General features: G+C 43.4%; 1 protein-coding gene across 5 annotated transcripts in view; it reads left to right on the forward strand.

The window, feature by feature from the left end:
- The window catches only part of LOC106575437 (nardilysin), a 35,978-nt gene that overhangs the window by 20,801 nt on the left and 1,651 nt on the right, over nucleotides 1-13,526 (forward strand). For all 5 annotated transcript variants that reach the window (XM_045698945.1, XM_045698946.1, XM_045698948.1 and 2 more), the window contains 16 exons: nucleotides 4,130-4,207; nucleotides 4,331-4,451; nucleotides 4,959-5,017; nucleotides 5,277-5,331; nucleotides 5,416-5,520; nucleotides 5,723-5,846; nucleotides 8,094-8,180; nucleotides 8,254-8,373; nucleotides 10,054-10,105; nucleotides 10,973-11,123; nucleotides 11,197-11,324; nucleotides 11,428-11,593; nucleotides 11,716-11,747; nucleotides 11,851-11,989; nucleotides 12,079-12,126; nucleotides 12,208-12,260. In XM_045698945.1, coding sequence (XP_045554901.1) covers nucleotides 4,130-4,207; nucleotides 4,331-4,451; nucleotides 4,959-5,017; nucleotides 5,277-5,331; nucleotides 5,416-5,520; nucleotides 5,723-5,846; nucleotides 8,094-8,180; nucleotides 8,254-8,373; nucleotides 10,054-10,105; nucleotides 10,973-11,123; nucleotides 11,197-11,324; nucleotides 11,428-11,593; nucleotides 11,716-11,747; nucleotides 11,851-11,989; nucleotides 12,079-12,126; nucleotides 12,208-12,260 — 1,518 coding nt within the window. The remainder of the gene's footprint in view (nucleotides 1-4,129; nucleotides 4,208-4,330; nucleotides 4,452-4,958; nucleotides 5,018-5,276; nucleotides 5,332-5,415; nucleotides 5,521-5,722; nucleotides 5,847-8,093; nucleotides 8,181-8,253; nucleotides 8,374-10,053; nucleotides 10,106-10,972; nucleotides 11,124-11,196; nucleotides 11,325-11,427; nucleotides 11,594-11,715; nucleotides 11,748-11,850; nucleotides 11,990-12,078; nucleotides 12,127-12,207; nucleotides 12,261-13,526) is intronic.

Genomic DNA, 13,526 nt, shown 5'->3' on the forward strand with positions numbered 1-13,526 from the left:
TACACCTACTACAGATAATACAGCTACTCAACATAATACAGCTACTACAGATAATACACCTACTAAAGATAATACAGCTACTCCAGATAATACACCTACTACAGATAATACAGCTACTCAACATAATACACCTACTCCAGATAATACACCTACTCCAGATAATACAGCTACTACAGATAATACACCTACTCCAGATAATACAGCTACTCAACATAATACAGCTACTACAGATAATACAGCTACTACAGATAATACAGCTACTAAAGATAATACAGCTACCACAGACAATATAGCTATTACAGATAATACTGCTAATACAGATAATACAGGTATATAATACAGCTGCTCCAGATAATACAGCTACTAAAGATAATACAGCTACTCCTGATAATACAGCTACTCCTGATAATACAGCTAATCCAGATAATACAGCTACTAAAGATAATACAGCTACTCCAGATAATACAGCTACTGATAATACAGCTACTCCTGATAATACAGCTAATCCAGATAATACAGCTACTAAAGACAATACAGCTACTACAGATAATACAGCTACTACAGATAACACAGCTACCACAGACAATATAGCTACTCCAGAAAATACAGCTACTACAGATAATACAGCTACTAAAGATAATACATCTACTAAAGATAATACAGCTACCACAGACAATATAGCTATTACAGCTATTACAGATAATACTGCTAATACAGATAATACAGCTGATCCAGATAATACAGGCACTAAAGATAATACAGCTACTCCAGATAATACAGCTAATCCAGATAATACAGCTACTAAAGATAAAACACCTACTACAGATAACACAGCTACTCCAGATAATACAGCTAATCCAGATAATACAGCTAATCCAGATAATACAGCTACTACAGATAATACAGCTACTACAGATAATACAGCTACCACAGACAATATAGCTACTACAGATAATACAGCTACTACAGATAATACAGCTACCACAGACAATATAGCTACTCCAGATAATACAGCTACCACAGACAATATAGCTACTCCAGATTATTCAACTGAAATGTGTTTTCCGCATTTAATCCAACCCCTCTGAATCAGAGAGGTGCGGGGGGCTGCCTTAATCGACATCCACGTCTTCGGCGCCCGGGAACTGTGGGTTAACTGCCTTGCTCAGGGGCAGAATGACAGATTTTTACCTTGTCAGCTCAGCGATTAGATCCAGCAACCTTCCGGTTATTGGCCCAACGCTCTAACCTCTAGTATAATAGAGCTACTACAGATAATACAGCTACTACAGATAATACAGCTACTACAGATAATACAACTGCTACAGATAATACAGGTACTACAGATAATACAGCTGCTACAGATGATACAGCTGCTACAGATGATACAGCTGCTACAGATGATACAGCTGCTACAGATAATACAGCTGCTACAGATAATACAGCTGCTACAGATGATACAGCTGCTACAGATGATACAGCTGCTACAGATGATACAGTTGCTACAGAAAATACAGCTACTATATATAATACAGCTACTACAGACAATATGGCTATTACAAATATTTCAGATAATACAGCTACAACAGATAATAGAGCTACTACATATAATACAGGTATATAATACAGCTACTACAGATAATACACCTACTACATATAATACAGCTACTACAGATAATACAGCTGATATAGATAATACATGTATATAATACAGCTACTACAGATAATACAGCAACTATTGATAATACAGTTTCTACATATAATACAGCAACTACAGATAATACAGCTGATACAGATAATACAGGTACATAATACAGCTACTACATACACTGCGTGCACAATTATTAGGCAAGTGTGTATTCTGATCTTATCATTGTTTCCATTCACATTTTCCAACTCCAAACCATATAAACTTGAATGCTTATTGGATTGAATCATTTTCAGGTGATATGTATTTGTGTAATGAGGGAGGGTGTGGCGAAGGTGAATAACACCTTATATCAAGGTGTGCATAATTATTAGGCAGCCTCATTACCTCAGGTAAAATGGGCCAAAAAAGAGATTTAACTGACACTGAAAAGCCCAAAATGTAAAATGCCTTTCAGACTGATGTGACACTCTTTAAATAGCTAAACTATTGAGGTGTGACCACCGGACATTCAAACGTTTTGTTGCAAATAGTCAACTGGGGCGCAAAAAATGCATGGGGAAGAAAAGGCGCAAATTAACTGCAAAAGACTTGAGAAGAATTAAACGTCAAACTACCAGGAACCCATTATCCTCCAGTGCCACCGTATTCCAGAACTGCAACCTACCTGGGGTGTTCAGAAGTACAAGGTGTCAAGTGCTCAGAGACATGGCCAAGGTCAAGAAGACTGAAACAAGACCACCACTGAATAAGATTCACAAGTTGAAGCGTCAAGATTGGGCAAAGAAATACCTGAAGACAGATTTTTCAAAGGTTTTATGGACAGATGAAATGAAAGTGACTCTTGATGTACCAAATGGATGGGCCCGTGGCTGGATCAGTAATGGACACAGGACACCACTTTGAGTCAGGTGCCAGCAAGGTGAAGGAGGGGTACTGGTATGGGCTGCTATCATTGAGGATGAGGTAGTTGGACCTTTTCGGGTTGAAGATGGACTGAAACTCAACTCCCGAACATACTGCCAGTTTCTGGAAGATTCTTTCGTCAAACAGTGGTACAGGAAGAAGTCCTCAGCGTTCTAGAAGGCCATGATCTTTTTTTTGTGTTACTTCTGTTACACTTACTCTAAAAATTGAGAATCAACAAGTGAGTTGAGAGAAATTATTTTTGTAATTTAGTTGCCTAATAATTGTGCACACTTATATATTTCCCTGAGAAAGACACAACTCACTTTTCCTTTGTTAAACATTCAGGTTTGAGGTTCAATAACATTTTAGATTGACTGAGAGCATTGTGTTTGTTCAACAATAAAATTAATCCCGAGGAATACAATTTGCCTAACAATTGTGCACGCAGTGTATAATACAGCTATTACAGATTATACAGGCATATACTACAGCTACTCCAGATAATACAGCTATTACATAAAATACAGCTACTGCAGATAATACAGCTACTCCAGATAATACAGTTATTACAGGTAATACAGCTCCTATAGGTTATAGAGCTATTACAGATAATACAACTACTACAGATAATACAGCTATTACATATAATACAGCTACTGCAAATAATACAGTTATTACAGGGAAATACAGCTCCTATAGGTTATAGAGCTATTACAGATAATACAACTACTACAGATAATACAGCTATTACCGATTATACAGGTATATAATACAGCTACTCCAGATAATACAGCTACTCCAGATAATACAGCTATTACATATAATACAGCTACTGCAGATAATACAGCTACTACAGATAATACAGGTACTACAGATAATACAGGTACTACAGATAATACAGCTACTACAGATAATACAGCTCCTACAGACAATACAGCTATTACAGATATTACATATAATACAGATAGCTGCAGTAGCTGTACAGATAATACAGCTAATGCAGATAATAAAGGTATATGATACAGCTACTCCAGATAATACAGCTATTACAGATAATACACCTACTCCAGATAATACAGCTACTCCAGATAATACAGCTACTCCATATAATACAGCTACTCCATATAATACAGCTATTCAAGATAATACAGCTATTACTGATAATACAGCTACTACAGATAATACAGCTATTACAGATAATACAGGTATATAATACAGCTACTCCAGATAATACAGCTACTCCAGATAATACAGCTACTACAGATAATACAGCTACTACAGATAATACAGCTACTACAGATAATACAGCTACTACAGATAATACAGCAATTACTGATAATACAGCTACTACAGATAATACAGCTATTACAGATAATACAGCTACTACAGATAATACAGCAATTACAGATAGTACAGCTACTACAGCTACTCCAGATAATACAACTTTATAACACAGAAACTACAGGAGAGATACTACAGTTGATGATGCACCTCTCTCTCTGCCTCACTCTTTCTGCCTCTCTCCGTCCCCCCATCCCGTTCTCGCTCTACCTCTCTCTCTCTCTTTCTCAGGGTGAAGCCTCTCCACTACATCTCTTGGCTGATTGGTCACGAGGGCACAGGCAGCATCCTATCAATTCTCAGGAGGAAGTGAGTCAGAACTACAGCATACAGGACTACATAACCCATAATGCACCGTTTTATAGCAATGTTTATGTGGTAACTGTACTTAGCTGCTGAGGTGTGTGTGTGTCTGTGTGTGTCTGTGTGTAGGTGCTGGGCCATGGCTCTGTTTGGAGGGAACAGTGAAACAGGCTTTGACCAGAACTCTACCTACTCCATCTTCTCCATCTCCATCACACTCACTGACCAAGGATTCCAGAACTTCTACCAGGTTGGTACACACTCACTGACCAAGGATTCCAGAACTTCTACCAGGTTGGTACACACTCACTGACCAAGGATTCCAGAACTTCTACCAGGTTGGTACACACTCACTGACCAATGATTCCAGAACTTCTACCAGGTTGGTACACACTCACTGACCAAGGATTCCAGAACTTCTACCAGGTTGGTACACACTCACTGACCAATGATTCCAGAACTTAAACAGGTTGGTACACACTCACTGACGAAGGATTCCAGAACTTCTACCAGGTTGGTACACACTCACTCACACACCCATTCAAAGTCCTATTTTCCCTAACCCTAATTATAACCCTAACCCTAGTTATAAACCTAACCCCTAAGCCTAAAATAGTATTTTTACAAGTGAGGACTGGCAACATTTCCTCACTTCTGAATTTTAGTTGGCTTACTATTCTCGTGAGCACTTTTGGTACTCACAAGTATAGTAAAACATTTGGTATACAGTACACACATTATCTGTGTTTCTCTACAGGTGGCTCACCTGGTCTTCCAGTACCTCAAGATGCTGCAGAGCCTGGGCCCCCAACAAAGGTAGTGCCTCTGTGATTATGGCTTCATTATAGGCATGTGAAATGCAGAATATGTGCTTTATATATACAGTATATGACTATCTCTCTCTCTCTCTCCCTCTCTCTCTCTCTCTCCATCTCTCTCTCTCTCTCCATCTCGCTCGCTCTCTGTCTCTCTCTCTCCCTCTCTCCATCTCTCTCTCTCTCTCCATCTTGCTCGTACTCTGTCTCTCTGTCTCTCTCCCTCCCTCGCTCTGCTCTCTCTCTCTCTATGTTTGTAGGATCTATGAGGAGATTCAAAAGATTGAAGCCAATGAGTTTCACTACCAGGAACAGGTAAATACTACTAGCATTCTCCTCCTATCTACAAGCTCAGGAATGAATGCACCCAACCTACCGATGAACCCCTGTGTGTTTCAGACGGACCCTATAGAGTATGTGGAGGATATCTGTGAGAACATGCAGCTGTTTCCTAAAGAACACTTCCTCACCGGAGACCAGCTCATGTTCCAGTATTCACCTGAGGTACGGACTGTGTGTGTGTGTGTGTGTGTGTGTGTGTGTGTGTGTGTGTGTGTGTGTGTGTGTGTGTGTGCGCGCGCTGTTTGGAGAAGGTGCTTTCTGTATCCTTAAGTGTCCATGCATACAAAGACCTTTGAAATGTTTGAAACCTTCTTGAATGTAATGTGATTTGTTGATTCAAAGAAAGTATTTATTGTGTGTGTAGGTGATCAGTGCGGCCCTGTCTTTGCTGACTCCAGACAGATCCAACCTGTTGCTGCTCTCTCCAGACCACGAAGGCCACTGTCCCCTCAGGGAGAAATGGTTTGGGACACATTACAGTGTAGAGGGTGAGACATGCACGCACGCACGCACACACACACATACGGGCCTACTACAGTGGCTTCAGAAAGTCTTCATACCCCTTGACTTGTTCCACATTTTCTTGTGTTACAGCGTGAATTCAAAATGGATTAAATATACACTACCGTTCAAAAGTTTGGGGTCACTAGGAGATGTCCTTGTTTTTGAAAGAAAACCCTTTTTTTTTGTCCATTAAAATAACATAAAATTGATTAGAAATACAGTGTAGACATTGTTAATGTTGTAAATGATTATTGTAGCTGGAAACTGCAGATTTTTTATGGAATATCTACATAGGTGTACAGAAGTCCATTATCAGCAACCATCACTCCTGTGTTCCAATGGCACGTTGTGTTAGCTAATCCTGTCACGGTTGTCGTAGGATGAAGCAGACCAAAGTGCAGCGTGATTATCGTTCCACATATTTTATTGAACTGTGAAACTATGCAATACATACAAAATAAACTGACTGAACAAACCGTGACGAAGAGTTAACATACACATACTCCAAATCAATCTCCCACAAACCCAGGTGGGAATAAGAATAATAAGAAATACAAAACTAGAACATAACAACATAGAAAATCTAAACTAGAAAAAAACCCTGTCACGCCCTGACCTACTCTACCATAGAAAATAACATCTTTCTATGGTCAGGATGTGACAAATCCAAGTTTATCATTTTAAAAGGCTAATTGATCATTAGAAAATCCTTTTGAAATTATGTTAGCACAGCTGAAAACTGTTGTGATGATTAAAGAAGCAATAAAACTGGCCTTCTTTAGACTAGTTGAGTATCTGGAGCATCCAGAATTTGTGGGTTCGATTACAAGCTCAAAATGGCCAGAAACAAAGACCTTTCTTCTGAAACTCGTCAGTCTATTCTTGCTCTGAGAAATTAAGGCTATTCAGAGCTTTGTACACCTGAATTGTGCAATATTTGCAAATTATTATTTTTAAAGCTCTGTCAAGTTTGTTGTTGATCATTGCTAGACAGCCATTTTCAGGTCTTGCCATAGATTTTCAAGCCGATTTAAGTCAAAACTGTAACTAGGCCACTCAGGAACATTCAATACCGTCTTGGTAAACAACTCTAGTGTATATTTGGCCTTGTGTTTTAGGTTATTGTCCTGCTGAAAGGTGAATTTGTCTCCCAGTGTCTTGGAAAGCACACTGAACCAAGTTTTCCTCTTTGCCTGTGCTTAGATCTATTCCGTTTCTTTTTATCCTAGTCATGCCGATGACAATCATACCAATAACATGATGCAGCCATCACCATGCTTGAAAATATGAAGTGGTACTCAGTGATGTGTTGTGTTGGATTTGGCCCAAACATAACACTTTGTGTTCAGGACATAAAGTTTATTTCTTTGCCACATGTTTTTCAGTTTTACTTTAATGCCTTAATGGAAACAGGATGCATGTTTTGGAATATTTTTTATTCTGTACAGGCTAGTGTTGTGAAGTAACTACAATGTTGTTTATACATCCTCAGTTTTCTCCTATCACAGCCATTAAACTCTGTAATTGGTTTCCTTCCTCTCTTGCAACTGAGTTAGGAAGGACGCCTGTATCTTTGTAGTGACTGGGTGTATTGATACACCATCCAAAGTGTAGTTAATAACTTCACCATGCTTAAAGGGATATTCAATCTCTGTTTTATTTTTTTAATTTTTTACCATTTAACCAGCCTTTCTTTGCGGGGCATTGGAAAACCTCCCTGGTCATTGTGGTTGAATCTGTGTTTGAAATTCACTGCTCGACTGAGGGACCTTACAGATAATTGTATGTGTGGGGTACAGAGATGAGGTAGTCATTCAAAAATCATGTTAAACACTATTATTGTACACAGAGTGAGTCCATGCAACTTATTATGTGACTTGTTAAGCACATGTTTACTCCTGATCGGATTTAGGCTTTTAGGGGTTGAATACATATTTACTCAAGACATTTCAGCTTTTCATTATTAATTCATTTGTCAAAATGTCTAAAAACATAATTCCACTTTGACATTATGGGGTATTGTGTGTAGGCCAGTGACACAAAATCTCAATTGAATACATTTGAAATTCAGGCTGTAACACAAAAAAATCTTGGAAAAAGTCAAGAGGTGTGAATACTTTCTGAAGGCACGGTATGTATTTGCATTATTAAAGGACCCGATCATATCAACATGGTCCCAATATGTAGAGAAAGAGAGAGGGTATCCTGATAGTTGTCTCTTCTCTGTCCAGATATCCAGCAGGAGTGGAGAGAGCGCTGGAACGGAGACTTAGAGCTCAGCTCTGAGCTGCACCTCCCTGTCGAGAACAAGTTCATCGGTTAGGTGTGTGTCTGTGTGTTTGTGTGTTGTGAACCTTCCTAATGTGTTTATATTTTGTGTCTTCCTTCCAGCGACTGATTTCAGCCTGAAGCAGTCTGACTGTCCTGATACTGATCTGCCAGTCAGAGTAACTGCCAACGACCGAGGATGTCTCTGGTACAAGAAGGACAACAAGTTCAACATACCCAAAGGTGTGTGTGTGTGTGTGTGTGTGTGTGTGTGTGTGTGTGTGTGTTAGGGCTGTGACGGTCATGGAATTTTGGATGACGGTAATTGGCCAGGCAAATGACGCGATCTCTGTAATAACCGTTTGAATGGTAATACAAAAAATAGAACGGGCGTCCACATTCAAGTCAATGATGGCATAATGGGTGGACTGGCAGCCATTGCGAGTGTACCCATAGGAGGGTTTACTCCGCCCAAAATCTCTCCGCAAAAATAAGACCACGAAGTGAGGATTTTTTTTTGTATGGAGGTCAATGAGAGAGTGTTGAATTTGGTGAACAAACAATGTAATTGCTATATTGCTACGTGAGGCTTATTTGATTCTGATATATTTTTCGGAATGGTTAGGTGCACTGATATAAGTTGACGCATTTGACCAACTTTGAAAAAAACGACTTTATATCAGAGTTGTGCCTGTTGTTCAAGTGGGACCATTCTGCCCTCTCATTGGCTAGAATGGTCCCACCTGAATGCCTTTCATCTTTAAGGTATGTATTTCCATTGTTAGAGCGGTCACTCTACTATCTTGCCAATATAATTGAACATCTTTGATTTAACTCAACTGACGTTACAAAAAAGACATTTCATTACATCATTTGAATGAACATTCTACATTACCATGGAAGTTATTGCATCACAATACCATGCAGCCGTTCTGAGTGTAACCATGAGTTTACCAGTCAAATTGCCAGGGTAGGAGGTTCCAAGCATATAGATCCTCTTAAATGATTCAACAATGGACTAATGAAACAAATACCAAAAGATCGTTTTTGGGTGGAATCTTCCTTTAAGAGAATATGTGGACATTGAGGCCAGATTGTGTGTTTTATAAAGTAGTTACTTTGAAACACAGTTGATAATTCTATGGTTCCAAGCCCGTTCTTTTCAATGTGTGCTGCTGTTTCCTAGGCAACCGAAGACTCGTTTGCTACAACACCATGCTTGTTTCAAGTAGGAGCAACGACGTTTCATCACGTTGTTTAGAGTACATGTTACAGCACTAACAGACTCAATCGCACAAATTCCAGGCCGTCCTCTTCGTACCCCCCACCCCAAAAAAATTATGGTTATTTTATTTTCATCCATACAGTAATTGTGTGTGTGTTTCGAAGTAACTACTTTATAAAACACACAATCTGGCCTCAATGTCCACATATTCTCTTAAAGGAAGATTCCACCCAAAAACGATCTTTTGGTATTTGTTTCATTAGTCCATTGTTGATATAGTCACAAAATGTCAGCAGTTTATCATTAGCATCATACTGGCTGTATTTCTGTATTTTGAAAGTTATATATCTTTAAAACATGATTGCTGACATGCAAAACATTTTGGGACTATATCAACAGAGTTGTTGCCTTGGTCTCTATCTGGTACAGCCAGTAGAAAACTGTTCACCACTCTGAGCCTGGTTCCTCTCTAGGTTTCCTCATCGTCTGCTGATCATTTCTTCTTTTTTAACCTTTATTTAATGTATAAAGGGCTTTATAAAACAAATTTGATTGATTGAGTTACGACATCAGTGAACAATTAAAATGGTCAATAGCTACACTCTTTCATTGATCTCTCGTTTCTACTCTCTCTCCATTGATCTGACGTTTCCTCTCTCTCCTTCGCTGATCTGTCGTTTCTTCTCTCTCTCCTTCAGCGTACATCCGCTTCCATCTCATCTCTCCGGTCATCCAGCAGTCAGCCAAGAAGTAAGTCCAGGGTTAAGTAAGCCATTAGCCAACAATTGTTTCACAGGTAGAAATTGTGCTAAAATTGCTAGCCTCTCGAGAATGCAGCCATAGCTAGGAACTGTTTTACACAGTATTTTAATCCTGTTTCTCTCTGCTTATCTCCCTCTCTCCACCCGCCCCTTCCTCTCTGCTTATCTCCCTCTCTCCACCCGCCCCTTCCTCTCTGCTTATCTCCCTCTCTCCACCCGCCCCTTCCTCTCTGCTTATCTCCATCTCTCCACCCGCCCCTTCCTCTCTGCTTATCTCCCTCTCTCCACCCGCCCCTTCCTCTCTGCTTATCTCCCTCTCTCCACCCGCCCCTTCCTCTCTGCTTATCTCCCTCTCTCCACCCGCCCCTTCCTCTCTGCTTATCTCCCTCTCTCCACCCGCCCCTTCCTCTCTGCTTATCTCCCTCTCTCCACCCGCCCCTTCCTCTCTGCTTATCTCCCTCTCTCCACCCGCCCCTTCCTCTCTGCTTATCTCCCTCTCTCCACCCGCCCCTTCCTCTCTGCTTATCTCCCTCTCTCCACCCGCCCCTTCCTCTCTGCTTATCTCCCTCTCTCCACCCACCCCTTCCTCTCTGCTTATCTCTCTCTCTCCACTCGCCCCTTCCCAACACCCCTTCCCCCTCTCTCCACCCGCCCCTTCCCAACACTCCTATCCCCCTCTCTCCACCCGCCCCTTCACTCTCTGCTTATCTCTCTCTCTCCACTCTCTCATCCCCTTCCCCCCTCTCTCCACCCGCCCCCTCCTCTTACTCTCTGCTTATCTCTCTCTCTCTCCACTCTCTCCACCCGCCCCTTTCTCTTACTCTCTGCTCTCTCTCTCTCCCCCTCCCCTCCCTAGCCTGGTGTTATTTGACCTGCTAGTGAACATACTGGGTCATAACCTAGCAGAACCAGCCTACGAGGCTGACGTGGCCCAGCTGGACTACAAGCTGTCAGTAGGAGAACACGGACTGGTTATCAAGGTCAAGGGCTTCAACCACAAACTGCCTGTGAGTTAGACCAGACACACTGCACCGCACGCCGCGCCACACACTCCACACTCACACACTCCCTCCTCTGTAGCTCCTGTTCCATCTGATCCTGGACCATCTGGCTGACTTCTCTGCCTGTCAAGATGTCTTCAATATGTTCTCTGAGCAGCTCAAAAAGACCTACTTCAACATCCTCATACGACCTGAGAAACTGGGCAAGTACGTCACGTGTGTGTGTGTGTGGGTCTATTTGTTGGTGTGTGTTCCACCTCACCATTGTCTTCTCTCTCCCTCCCCCTCTCTCTCTCCCTCCCCCTCTCAGGGATGTGCGTTTGTTGGTCCTGGAGCATGGTCGCTGGTCCATGGTAGAGAAGTACCAGGCGCTGGCAGACGGTGGTCTGACTGTAGAAGAACTGATGGAGTTCAGCAGAACCTTCAAGACCCAGCTCTATGCAGAGGGACTGGTGCAGGGGAACTTCACTAGCCAGGTGACTGGACCATGAACACACACACACACACACACACACACACACACATTACACACCCTTTCCACCAAACCCTCTTGTATGATTTCTGATGTTTATTAAAGTGTGATCTGTTTTCTCTGTAGGAGTCAATCCAGTTCCTGCAGTACGTCACTGAGTAAGTTTATCACACACACACACACACACACACACACACACACACACACACATACACATACACATAACTGTCTTTGCTGTCCTCTCTCCCTGTCCTCTGTCAGTAAGCTGCAGTTCTCCAAGCTGCCAGCAGAGGTCCCTGTGTTGTTCAGAGTGGTGGAGCTGCCTCTGAAACAGCACCTCTGTAAGGTCAAAGCACTGAACAAGGGAGACGCCAACTCAGAGGTCACAGTCTACTACCAGGTACACACACACTGGTACAATTCATCTGTTCATGACTGACTCACCACTGACATTCATTCACTCTCTTCTCTTCCTTCCTCTCTCTCCAGTCTGGTCTGAAAAACCTCAGAGAACACACACTGATGGAGCTGCTGGTGGTGAGTACACCAACAACCATTCATCCCCTAACCCCTCATCCCTTCTTCCTCTGACCTCTGTTGTTATTGTTGTGGTTCCAGATGCACATGGAGGAGCCCTGCTTTGACTTCCTCAGGACAAAAGAGACTCTGGGGTCAGTGTCTGTCTTTCACTCTTCTGTCTCTCTGGTGACTAAATAGACCATGGAACCTCTGGAAAGAGTAGGAGTGTTAACCCCAGTGTCCCAACCTTCCTCAGCGTCACAACCTTCCTCAGCGTCACAACCTTCCTCAGCGTCCCAGTGTCCCAACCTTCCTCAGCGTCCCAGTGCCCCAACCTTCCTCAGCGTCCCAGTGCCCCAACCTTCCTCAGCGTCCCAACCTTCCTCAGCGTCCCAGTGTCCCAACCTTCCTCAGCGTCCCAGTGCCCCAACCTTCCTCAGCGTCACAACCTTCCTCAGCGTCCCAGTGTCCCAACCTTCCTCAGCGTCCCAGTGTCCCAACCTTCCTCAGCGTCACAACCTTCCTCAGCGTCCCAGTGCCCCAACCTTCCTCAGCGTCCCAGTGTCCCAACCTTCCTCAGCGTCCCAACCTTCCTCAGCGTCCCAGTGTCCCAACCTTCCTCAGCGTCCCAGTGCCCCAACCTTCCTCAGCGTCCCAGTGTCCCAACCTTCCTCAGCGTCCCAACCTTCCTCAGCGTCCCAGTGTCCCAACCTTCCTCAGCGTCCCAGTGCCCCAACCTTCCTCAGCGTCCCAGTGCCCCAACCTTCCTCAGCGTCACAACCTTCCTCAGCGTCCCAGTGTCCCAACCTTCCTCAGCGTCCCAGTGCCCCAACCTTCCTCAGCGTCCCAGTGTCCCAACCTTCCTCAGCGTCCCAGTGCCCCAACCTTCCTCAGCGTCCCAGTGCCCCAACCTTCCTCAGCGTCACAACCTTCCTCAGCGTCCCAGTGTCCCAACCTTCCTCAGCGTCCCAGTGCCCCAACCTTCCTCAGCGTCACAACCTTCCTCAGCGTCCCAGTGTCCCAACCTTCCTCAGCGTCCCAGTGCCCCAACCTTCCTCAGCGTCCCAGTGTCCCAACCTTCCTCAGCGTCCCAGTGCCCCAACCTTCCTCAGCGTCCCAGTGCCCCAACCTTCCTCAGCGTCCCAGTGTCCCAACCTTCCTCAGCGTCCCAGTGCCCCAACCTTCCTCAGCGTCCCAGTGTCCCAACCTTCCTCAGCGTCCCAGTGCCCCAACCTTCCTCAGCGTCACAACCTTCCTCAGCGTCCCAGTGTCCCAACCTTCCTCAGCGTCCCAGTGCCCCAACCTTCCTCAGCGTCCCAGTGTCCCAACCTTCCTCAGCGTCCCAGTGCCCCAACCTTCCTCAGCGTCCCAGTGCCCCAACCTTCCTCAGTGCCCCAACCTTCCTCAGCGTCCCAGTG

Source organism: Salmo salar, chromosome ssa17 (genome assembly GCF_905237065.1).
Source record: "Salmo salar chromosome ssa17, Ssal_v3.1, whole genome shotgun sequence".
NCBI classification, from domain to species: Eukaryota; Metazoa; Chordata; class Actinopteri; order Salmoniformes; family Salmonidae; genus Salmo; species Salmo salar.